At 38.8% G+C, this 12,335-nt stretch overlaps 1 protein-coding gene across 1 annotated transcript in view; it reads left to right on the forward strand.

Moving 5' to 3' along the window:
• Positions 1-12,335, forward strand: part of LOC139720033 (cytoplasmic tRNA 2-thiolation protein 2-like) — a 36,104-nt gene that overhangs the window by 17,512 nt on the left and 6,257 nt on the right. Inside the window, exons 3-7 of the mRNA XM_071631408.1 lie at positions 4,259-4,337; positions 5,108-5,167; positions 6,843-6,903; positions 7,587-7,696; positions 9,137-9,333. Of these exons, the coding sequence (XP_071487509.1) occupies positions 4,259-4,337; positions 5,108-5,167; positions 6,843-6,903; positions 7,587-7,696; positions 9,137-9,333 (507 nt within the window). The remainder of the gene's footprint in view (positions 1-4,258; positions 4,338-5,107; positions 5,168-6,842; positions 6,904-7,586; positions 7,697-9,136; positions 9,334-12,335) is intronic.

Genomic DNA, 12,335 nt, shown 5'->3' on the forward strand with positions numbered 1-12,335 from the left:
ACAATGCGGGCTGCTGAATTTTGCTATTTTTGTAGCCGTGAAAGTTGAGATTGTGGTAGCTGAAATAGGAGTGCATTACCAAAGTCAAGTCGGGATGATACAAGAGCATGAACTATTTTTTTTTCTGAGGCTGAACGACTTAAATACTTGCGAATTACAGTATGCCCAAGTTGCGTAACTGATACCTCAAGGATTTACAGACAGCAGAGATCTGAACAGACATGGACATTGTAGAATAAAGTGATACTCCAAGATTTCTACACGATTTAGATAGAGCAATAACCACATCATTATGAGCATGAAAGCAATGAAGCACAAAACACGTCTGCTACCATGGATTAAAGAAAGGTATTTTAACCGCCAACAACATGAGCTAGATTTGCATGCAGTTCTTTGTTAGCATAATGCAAGGGATTGAAGATGCTTTACAAGACTGAAGAAATTGGTGTACCCCACATCATACCTCCAAACAGGCAGTAAACAGAGGCATAAATTACAGACAAAGGTGTACGTGTATATTAAACATAAATTGTATCAACATGCAATTGTTCCTTTATTTTCTGATAAGTTGTAATGATGAAAGGCAAGCTTGCCTTTATAGGGTATGTAATGCCCCTGAGATGTCAAATCTAAATGTATTGGTCAGAATTTTTAATAGTCCAGGGCAAGTGCACACGGGGTACATGTAGTGTCTTGTGATGTGAACTTCAAATGTACAAGCCAGATACCGTACATTTATGAATTGTATTATGGTCAAGGGCAAATAGATGGCTGGTTTATAGTGCCCTGACATGTGAACTCCACATTGATGTAGCATGATGGGAACTTTTGATGGTCCAGGGCAAATGAAAAAAAAGGAGCGCAATGTATTTCCCAAGTTCATGGGATCAAACACCATTGAAATATCCATCAGGGAAATGAAAAGCTACTCTTGGTGACAGAGCATTCTTGTATGCTGCACCAAAATTATGGAATAATCTCCCTCTGTTTGTAACAGTAAGGCAAGCAGCTACAGTTAATGAGTTTTAATGTCAGGTAAAAAACTTATCTTTTGAACAATGCATTCTATGTATGAATTATGTATGTTGTGATTATTGCTTTGTAATGCACAGTAGTATACGAATAATTTATGAGTTGTGAGTGCATAGGGCACGAATATCGCACGAGGCGCGAGATAAGCCACTGGTCTATTCAACAAGGCGCGTAGCGCCGCGTTGAATAGACCAGTGGCGAATCTCGCGCCGAGTGTGGTATTACGTGCCCCAATGCACGAACAAAATCATAAATTATTCGTTTTATACAACACCTTGTCCACAATCACAGTACTAAATTAGTGACCGCTAACTCAGGAAGGCCCAAAAATAAATGTAACAATTAGGCCGAGAATTGTAAACCACCCTGTGTACTGCTTTCAAACACTCGTCATGATTCGACCACACAGTCACAGGAATCACAAACTCCGCAGGGTCTATACCCATTCTACGCTAACGTTAGATCAAGTTAGGCCTGACTGTTAAGCCTACCTGAGATGTCGGTAGATCTAGTAGTAGGTCTAGACTTTCTCTATTTCCGAAAATGATTTTGTATAAAAACACAGAAAAATAATCAAATTACGGTTTCTCAACTTGAAATGAAGTCTTGATTTTGGGATCACTGTGGTCCACGTAGCAGATCAGAGTCAAAACTAAAAACACAGCAGTAGGTAGGCCGCAATACATGCAACTAGCTAGGTAAAGTAGCTGCGCGTACATGTTAACATTGCAGTACTCCGCTGTCTGGTCTGTTTACCGGCAGCGCATCGCATAAGCAGCGCAGCCGGCCAGCACGTACAATGTAGTTTGCTGGCGCTTTGCTGCTGTGAGCCACAGAACTCTGTGAGCGGCCGGCCATGCATTAGTAGCCCCCCACGAAGCCGTGCTATAGTACCTTAGAGCCGTGCAATAGGCCCATGCCAGGGGCCTATTGTATGGCTGTCACTCTCAATAGCCCGTATTCTGCTAAAAACTTAGACCCGAGTTTAAACCCACGCTTGGGTCTAAAGTGGGTTTTTTGGGTTTAAACCTGGGTTTAAACCACCAGTTTAGACCCAGGTTTAAACCCAGGTTTAATTTGTATTCTACTAAGTCCAGCTGTGGTCTAAATTGGGTTTGAATTAAACCTACCCAGGAGGAGGTTTATTTCGAGTTTAAATCGAGTCTAACGATGACTGGTAAGGGTACCAGCACACAGATCAATGCCAATGGCACAAAACGAGTGGCTGCCTGGATACGTACAGCAGCTAGCTTGCCGGCCACACGCGTGTACACACGAGATACGCCTACTACGTACTAGATCCACGGTACTTGTACACTTAGAAGAGACTCGAGATCTAAATGTTAGAAATACGACTACTACCTAGTATTACATATATGTTAGTCTAAACTTTACGATGAAAATAACCTGAAGACTAGACCAAGAACTCAACGTAGGACTAGAGGGTAGAGCCTGCAGATGAGGTCGATTTGGCATCTAGAGTTCTACTAGTAATAGACTAGATCGAGAACCTACCCATAGATCGTAGGACTAACGCTATTAAACGCTAGAGTACATTATTGTAACGTTAGGACTAACGTTAGATCTATTAAAAGTTAAGTTAGTGTGGTACGGTAGGTAAAATCTACTTCAATATCGAGACAGGGTTGATGGATTGGCGGAGATCTATTTCTAAATTTTAGAATGGTTTCCATTTTTATTAACTGACAATCTTAAGAGAAAAGCTTTTATTCAATTTCCTACCTCAAAGTCCTGGTTTGATCAATCGCCAATCCAATCGCCAATTGCACGATTCAATCGACCTAAAAAGCCATGTCCCATCCAGCGCACACAGCAACCGTGCCGCCGGCCGGTGCGGCGCGATGACTCTGCTGGTAACTGAGCATTCAAAGCTAGCTAGTAGCCAGGAATATAATAGCGCTACGCTTACCATGTATCCTGTGATGTGCGTCGCACACGTACACAAACTGTACAGTACTGTGTAACAGTGCTTCACGAGTCGTCGTAAGCAAAAATACAGCATGCCCTTATTCGACATAAATACCCGTAAAAACTATTCAAAATCCAAGAAAGTCACGCTCATGTGACTGATACACTGCCAATAATAAATTTAAGTGGATTTGTGGAGAGAAAAGTACTCAGAGATGGAGAATTTCTTCTTCTAAAGAGGGCACCATGGTGGCTTGACCCAAGACTATTTCGGGTTTAATTTAAACCCGAAATAGACTTGGGTTTAACTAAACCTAGCTAGCAGAATACAAAATTAAACCTCGGGTCTAGCTAAACCATAGGTGAGTCTAAAATTGGTTTAAACCTTGGTCTGCAGTAGAATACGGGCCAATGAGTTTGGTAGGTATTTTCTATTGAATGTCATGTGACATGTTCTTGGCCAATCACAATTCGACATCATTCTGAGGTGTTGTATAAAGTATATTACTGTACACCATGTAGTAGCTGCACAATAGAAATGTCCTTTATTATTAGCATTATTATTATTATTCTGTGATGTGAAGTTCAAATGTACTGGCCTAATAACATGTTTTTGTGGTCAAGATCAAGGGCAAGTTGGCATGTTGTCAAGAATGCAAGCAAATTAATGTGTCCCTTGTGTTAGAGTTATCATGTGGGTTGTCACATACTTTATATGACGTGTTCTATTTCCTTTATGATTTTAAGATATCAATCTGACTTGGATAACTTTGATCCTGTATCTACTTCATTTGTTGGTTTATTTCAGTGATGGGATATCATTGATTCTATGAGCATCTAGGCAGTCAAGGCAGTGATCACATCTTGATACTCTGTAGATGATTTATTTAAGCGGTAATCTTAATGGAATTGAAAAAAAAAAAGAAATTGTATTTTATATATGTACAGTATTTTGACAGCTGGATTTTGCTGTCTGTCTGTTCTCTGAAGTGACCTGATGCTGTCTTTTGTTGTTGTTGTTGCTGTTGTTGAAGAGATCTTTTTAATTTACATTCTTTATTATTCTAGTTGTTGCTTTCCTAGTATTACTCAATGACATGAACTGCCTCATTACATTAATTTTAAGGTCACAATTTTCATGAACTTAAGGGTATAACATCTGTATTTTCCTTCGAACAAATTACTTGAATTAGCGACATGGCTACTCAGCAAAAGAATGTTCTTCAATGAGTCCGTTCAGTATTCCAGTGTTTCAGTCTTCCTACTTCAATTCTTATTGCCTGTTATGTCATATCAGAAATTGCTTCCTGGCATATGTGACCCATCGCTTCAAGGCGACCATTGGAAAGGCAAGATTGATTCGAGATAAAGAGAAGGTAAGTAATACCCCATTTTACATGTACACAAAGTTTGGCTCAGGAGTGCCCCTGGGGCGCTTTGACTTTAAACCATCCCGTAGGGTTTCATACAGACAGTCACTGCCCTCCAAAATCCCACACAAAGTGGCTGTCATGATACATATACATTGTATCTGTTACTCTATTGTTACTCTGTTGTTCTGGAGGTTTAACTGTATGTCCATCTTTTTATCTAGCTTTCTATGTATTAATCCACTTTAAAGGGACTGTACAGTACTGGTTGAGATGGGGATTCATGTTTTGAACATTTCTAAGTGAGATATTGAGAAAGCTTCTTATGAAATGTGAAAGAGCATGTAATTTTAAGAAGGATTCAAAGTTTATTTGATGAAAATTGGTTTTCAAATGGCTGAGATATCCAAAAAAGTGATAATAATAAAAGGCGACAGGCCATGCCTTTTATTAGGATCTCTTTGTTTCACCTTGTTTTTGGATATCTCAGCCCTTTCAAAACCGATTTTTATCACGCGCACTTTTGATACCCCTTAGAATTGCATGCTCTTTGACATCTCATAGAGTGATTTCTGAATATCTCGCAAAATGTTAAAAGCTAAATCCTCACCTCAACCAGAACTGTACATACCCTTTGATAGCTTTCTTTCTAGATGCTGATGAATGTACCTTTCAGAATATTTTGGCTCACGTATGGTAAAGTGATGTTGCAGTTCTAGAGTTTTTGCTGTCACCATGCATTGTAACTATGTGCTCAAGTGCTCTGTCTCTTTCAGGTACTGCTGGCATTTTCAGGTGGGCAAAATTCCAGTGCAGTGGCTCATCTTGTTAAAGAGGTGAGTTTCATCTTGTGTGTGGTGTACGAGATTTACACGCTCGCAGTGATTGCCCTCGCTGGGAATTTGAAGTTCCATGTGAATAGTTTGAATAGTTAACTTTTCCACTTTCTTTTTTTTTTGATCCCATACAATGCTGTTATCTTGGCGGGAGGTGCTAAGCTGCATTGCATATGCCATTGGCTTGGTAGTGATACCAAGAAAACGGCTGTCATGAAAAATTCAGTTTGAAGGTATCGTACACATGTGTGGCTGTCATAGCACTTTGACCCATCCATTGGATTCAGCAGATGGTGGCATTTTCTGTGGTATTATACAAATGATGCACAGGATAGAGTGCGTTAGTGGAGATGTAGCGCACTCGAGGGCATTTACAGCTGTGAAACATGCACGAGGCGAAGCCGAGTGCATGTTGCACTACATTGTAAATACCCGAGAGTGAGCTGCATCTCCACTAATGCCACGAAATAATCCTGTGCATCATTTGTTTTATAAAATGGGTCGAAAACTAACAGCATTTTTCACGTACCTTTGTGGGTCAATACCAGTCAGCTACATGTAGCACTCGCTCAAGAATCGATGTCCGAAGATGTTCGTCCCAAACATTTACGCACGTCGCACTCGGAAATCCCGCACATAATAAGTACTGTACGTTGTTTACAGGATTGACAGCGCGTATATTAGCGCGTGACGCACTTGTAACAACTGATTGATTGCGCACTGCTAGTGTAAACATTGTGACGTCAGGCCGTGCATGTTAGTGAGAAATTAATGTACGCACACGTGACTCATTTCAGTGCTTCCAATTGGCTACATTCTTAACCCATTTTATAATGCTTGATAAACAAGATCTACTTAAAGAATGACATTGTTATTATACCGTACAAACTATAAGTTACAATCCATTGTAAATTTACTGTTTTTATGATTAGTTACATATTTGCATGTTTCTTCTTCATATGATATGGAAAGGAAGTGAAGTATGAGTAAAAATAAGGTTTTTTTTGTCTGTCTTTGTTTCTTTGAGTTTTATACTGACAAGCAGAGATCAAATCTGTGAAGTTTCTCTCTCTCTTTCTGATCTCCCTGATCAGACCATCAGATGAGCATTGTTCTTTCCATTCCAGGGACAAAATTTAAGGTGTCAGAAATATACATTGTATTATACAGTATGTCCCTCCCCCCCACCCCCCCCCCCCCCAAAAAAAAAAAAAAAAAAAAATTGCAACCAGATTTTCACATTGATAACTTCCAATACGGTTAAACTGTCTGCATGCTGTTTCAGGGTCTTAAAAGTAACATCTTAGCTATATTTTGCAGAAAACCCCATTCAATTTTGTTACGTGGTCACAGAGAAATGTGGATTGTTGTAAAGCAGGTCATGGGTCTGATTCTGAACACTTGAATGCTCTTGGAACTGCATATTGTGTGTGAACACAATGGACAGAACTTGGAGGGAAGTTGCAGGAGAATTGCTTTGCGTTTGTATTTAGTAAGATTTGCACTGAAATTGCAAGAAAATGTAGAGGCAACTGTGCGCTAGCCATGCCGAAATAATAGAGAGATCCATAAATGTGTTGGGGTTTTTGATGCCACATATTGCAGTCTTTTTGTGCTGGTCATGTGTTGTGACAAAGAGTGGTGCTACTATTTTTTTTCTCGCACTTCTTGACAGGGACGCTCAGAAAGCCAGCACAAGAAGTTCCGATTTGTTCCCAGCCTGGTTTACATAGATGGTGAGTGGATGTGCCCTGCTGACCAGTAGACATATAATTTCCAATTACAATGCAAAGCAAAAAGAATTTAGAATCTTAAGTTGTTCATGTGCAGATACCTTTGATATTTGTACGGAAATAGTATCTATGTTAATGTATTGTTGAGGGTATCTTCCTCATATCTATTCCTTGTGAAGAATGAAAATTGTGTTAAAAAACTTTGCAAATATGAGGTAAGTGTTACGGTGTTATGCTTGAAATGATTACTGCAGTGCATTAGATTTTGTGATTGTGTTCAATCTGTCATGTTATTCATCAATTCAAAGTGATGTATGTGTGTGTGTGTGCTTTATCTGTTCTTTTACTGTCCATCAAAAAACATTGGCACATTAAATGGTGAACTGTAATAGCAAAAGCATAGCCATGCAAGAATACAATATAGCTCTCCACATCATGTTTTAGTTGTTGTTGTTTTTTTTTTCCCACCAAACAAATTAGATTGTATAAGATTTTCTTGAGGTTAATTCATGCACCCCACAAGTTTAGGATGGGTGATGTTGGTTCAGGGCTGTTGTACCATTTATAAGTATCATAGTCAAAGATGGCCCAGTGACAGCATTTAAAAGTATTATAGTTACTGATGCTGTACTGTAGGCTACATTTCAGTGATGGTGTTCTTTTCTTCTTTATCTCCATGATTGAAGACGGTGTGGTGATCGGTCAAACGCCGGCGGAGCGCAGTGCTGTCAGAACGACAATCTCAGGACTCATGAAGTTGTATGGTTTCCCAGCATATGTCGTCCCTCTTGAGAAGGTCTGTTATTTTGGTCTTTTCCATGATCACTTTCTATTAATTGCTTTCTTTCCCATAAAGCCAAAGCATAGTTCTTGCATGCCATGCAGAATTGACAACTTTTGCTCTTAAATGTACACATTTGCATAAGAAATGTGTTAAATGATAGTGTCATAACACAATTTCAGTTCGGTAATGTTAAAGATGTGAAGTAGCAGCCAAAAAGCTGTGCCAGAAGTACTACAATCTCAGAGCTTAGCTGATCGTGGTTGCTACGATATGTTTTATTTTGGATTACGATTCAACTACGATATACCCGGCCACAGCAGTGTCCATTGCGTGCAAGTCTGCATGCAGTTCAACACCACCGCTTGGATGCAATTTGATCATCATATACTGGTGCCGTTCTACATACATACTACTGAACAGGGAGGGCACTTCAGGGATAGAAGTCGGTATTGTGACTTTTATTATTTCACACTTTTTATTTCAAAATACTGCAAAACAATGCGTTATCCCGGCAAATTGCGTCAGCCAGACAAGTTTTGGGGGAGAGCTTTCCTGTATATTGCAAGCAAATTCCAAATGGTGGAAGATGACATTTTGATCTCTTCTGAGGACTATGTTTTAGCTTTATAGGGAAACAAAGTAACAATATACCCCATTAGATGAGATTTTTATGGAAGTGGAATGGAAGTCTTGTGAAATTTGCTGAATTTTGTTCTCAGGGATGATAAGATGTTAGTGTCTTGAGTGGCGACATGATATTTGCTCCTGCGACAATTGCTCCAGTCTTATTTTCTCCAAGGACTTTAGGTTATGGTTAAGGTCGTGATAAAGTTTTAGGTTAAATTTGATGTGAGGATTGGGATTAGGGTTATGTTTGTGGGTAGAATTTATGTTTGGCTGAGTGTGCAGACATTTCGTGGAAGCAATTGTTGCCTGAGCAAATGTGATTGAACTGTCTTGAGTACTGTAAAACACAATATATTCGCGGCATGAAAATTTCGCGAAGCAGAGCCGACTGCCTTTCTGGCAGCATGAAATTTTCAGGACTTGCCACTGGCATCCAATGCATATTGTGTAGGCAAGAACTTTCACGTGCATTTTAATTTCGCAAATGTTGCCGCTCGCGGAATTAAAATGCACGCGAACATTCCTCGCTTTACATTACATTCAGTGTGGAAGAACAAACTCCTAACCAAGTATTCAAAACAAAACTTTTTGTAAACTGTGTCCATTTGAAGTCACTTCCCCAATCATCCTCATAGTAAAAGAAGAATAATTAAGTCTGATCTGTAGTTGATCTCGTAAATATCCCTGACAGGGCTTTGCTCATCACATCAAGGAGAATTCCTATTTCCAAAAACAAATTGAACAATTGATATTATGGTTATGTTTCATTAAAAAAAAAGTATGTATGTGTGTTATAATATGAATATTCCTGAATTTATTTTCTAGATATTAGATCTAAAACCTGCAAGGGAACCAATCTCCATTGGAGGAGGTACAGAAGACGGAGTTGTGGATGACATTGCCATGGTAACTGAAGGGGTGGAGGAAATGAACATTGATGAGAGTGCCAGCAGAAGGTTACTTGAAATCCTGAACAGTGCAAAATCATTGACGGCCAAAGAAGACCTTGTTCGCACCTTGAGGTAAGAAACCTGAGGTAAACTTGGACGACTTATCCACGCATCACAACCTGTGAGGGTGTTGAGACCCCTTTTATCAACACGCACACTCTTCTATTTCTGTGAGCTGCGGTTAGATTTCATTCAATACTATTCCACCAAAGCCTACGTTTAACAGAGGTTGAGAAGTGCATGTCGATGATTTTTGTGCAAATTAAGTGTGCATTTTTGCCCTGTATCGATCTTTATATTTACTGGATATTTCCTCCACCAGAATCCTGATTTGATTGTGTAACAGTCTCTGCGGCATGATGCAGAAAGCATGAGCTAACAGTACAAGAGAGATAATGCAATGCACACAACTTTAATGTTGCCCCTTAGGTCTGACACTTGTGAATAATTCTCCACGGAGGCATATATATTAAACGTAAAGAATAAAACAATCATATAAAGTACACAGAATGTCTTTCATGTCTCATATCTAAGTAGACACCAACTTACTTCACTCCAGTCCTGAAACCTACAAGGGTTAGGTGTTTCTGCTCAAATTCAGCTCAGAGTTCCTTCATGATAGACAAGCGTTAAACTACTCCAAAATGCCACATGTTTTTGTTCTTTTTTTTAATTTAAGGCAAACAAACATCCTAAATTTAAAAGAGAGTGTGTCCAGCCTCCAAATGAGGTGTTATGAATTCACCCTCTTATCAACCACACCTATTCAGATTTTAAGAGACTTGTATGGCTTATGTTGTATGGTATGCACAAGTGATGGGGCTCAGGCTATTGTCTACATTACAGGTGTGAAACAAGTATTACCTGGTATGCTGCCCTCTATAGTCTTTGGTCACACAACCATCAGTATAGGGCTCACACCCGTAAATACAATGGAATGTCCCAGACCCCTTCACAAATTCGTACCAAAGATACCAAAATAAATGAAGAAAAAAATTAATTAAGAATCAAGGATGTAGTTTGGCAAAAAACTGAATAGCTGTAGATATTGAGTATGAATTCCTCTACAAACTGCATTTTGGTTGGAAGATGAAAGCTTTTCTAATGGAATTTGAGGGGACTATATTTCATTGGGTACGTGTACGGAAAATGGGTGATTTTTTGAGTGACAAGAACTCGTAGTCTGGCTTTGCGGACCCCTGGACAGAATTTGAACTGAATTATCCACCCTGAGAATTTGATGGATGAAAGGGCATATCTAACTTATCCAGGTTAGTGAAGCTGAAACACCTCATTTCTCCCAGCTATTTTACAGAATTTTTTGAAACTTGATTTTTAACACACATCCCTATGGGGAAATATTTATGGGTGTGAGCCCTATAGAGGATGCATGCAATGCACACAAGTCTATGGGAAGTATTCATTCCATACAAACTCTGCTGGTTTATGTTGATCTATTGTGTCAGATCTCTTCCTCCCTCCCCCCTTCCCCTTCCTACCCCCCCCCCCCCTACCTCTCTCCTCTACCCCCCCCCCCCAACTCTGTATGGCCACAATTTGTTTTCTTATTATGTTGTTGTGGTATAGATAGATCTTTGTACATAGCAGTCATCAGTATCACACAACTTTGAATGACTGTGTTATTCTAATGTATTTCTTTGTTTGGCTACCACTGAAACAGGTCAAAATTCATAAAGTTAGTCTGCTTGACAAAACAAAGTCTTTTCAAGTATTTTGTAGGCAATAATGTGATGATGACACCCCCATAATCAAAGATCACTGCCTGCATCTAGGTATTCATCTTATGAAGAACTGATCAACACTACATTTTTATTTTTTAAAAAACCCTCAAAGGGCATGAGTTTCAAAAATGTCCCTTTTAGAAGCTTTATAACCCTTGAATGTGTAATTTCCCATATGATGTAGGTGCAGATCTCATCAAAAACACATTTATGATGTTTAAAAGTCAAATGAGAAATATGACCTCCACTATAGGGCTCACACCCGTAAATACAATGGAATGTCCCAGACCCCTTCACAAATTCGTACCAAAGATACCAAAATAAATGAAGAAAAAAATTAATTAAAAATCAAGGATGTAGTTTGGCAAAAAACTGAATAGCTGTAGATATTGAGTATGAATTCCTCTACAAACTGCATTTTGGTTGGAAGATGAAAGCTTTTCTAATGGAATTTGAGGGGACTATATTTCATTGGGTACGTGTACAGAAAATGGGTGATTTTTTGAGTGACAAGAACTCGTAGTCTGGCTTTGCGGACCCCTGGACAGAATTTGAACTGAATTATCCACCCTGAGAATTTGATGGATGAAAGGGCATATCTAACTTATCCAGGTTAGTGAAGCTGAAACACCTCATTTCTCCCAGCTATTTTACAGAATTTTTTGAAATTTGATTTTTAACACACATCCCTATGGGGAAATATTTATGGGTGTGAGCCCTATACCGCTGACAAATAAGTGGCTACTTGCAAATGGAAACCTTTTTTAGATGAACATTTTTGACAGGTATTGTGCTGTATCTGATACAAAAACAATTGCAGAAATAAAAGTATTGAAAACACATTTATCTGTGTTTATAAATTTAGATTTGTTTTGAATGTTTTGACTCTGAATGATATAAATTTCAAAACAAATCATTCAGATGCAATTGGTTGTGTTGAAAGTACCAATGCAAAATTTGATGCAAATGTTTATTTTTTTGTTTTCAAAGAACTGAACTCTGGGTTGCTGTTAATGCATTATGAAATACAGCACACTTTTTATTTCTGAGGTAACATAAACATGTGAAAGTACACCAATGTATTGGATAAGCTGCAGAGATTTTGAAGAAGTAATGATTCTTATGAGGAGGAGTGTAACAGGGAAAGACTGCTCGATGAAATAGCCTGACTCTGCCCGATGTCTCTAGTAAATGGCAGTTCTGGAGTGTCAATGCTCAAAAAATCAAACATAATGCATGTTTGATCTGAGCACCTTTTATGCAGCAGGATTTCTGCTTAATTGTATGTTATATGTGCTATTTATGTTTGATTTTATATTTTTGGGGGGTGAT

This window comes from Diadema antillarum, unplaced genomic scaffold (genome assembly GCF_040938485.1).
Source record: "Diadema antillarum isolate AM-2024a unplaced genomic scaffold, OU_Dant_1.0 scf00000120, whole genome shotgun sequence".
NCBI classification, from domain to species: Eukaryota; Metazoa; Echinodermata; class Echinoidea; order Diadematoida; family Diadematidae; genus Diadema; species Diadema antillarum.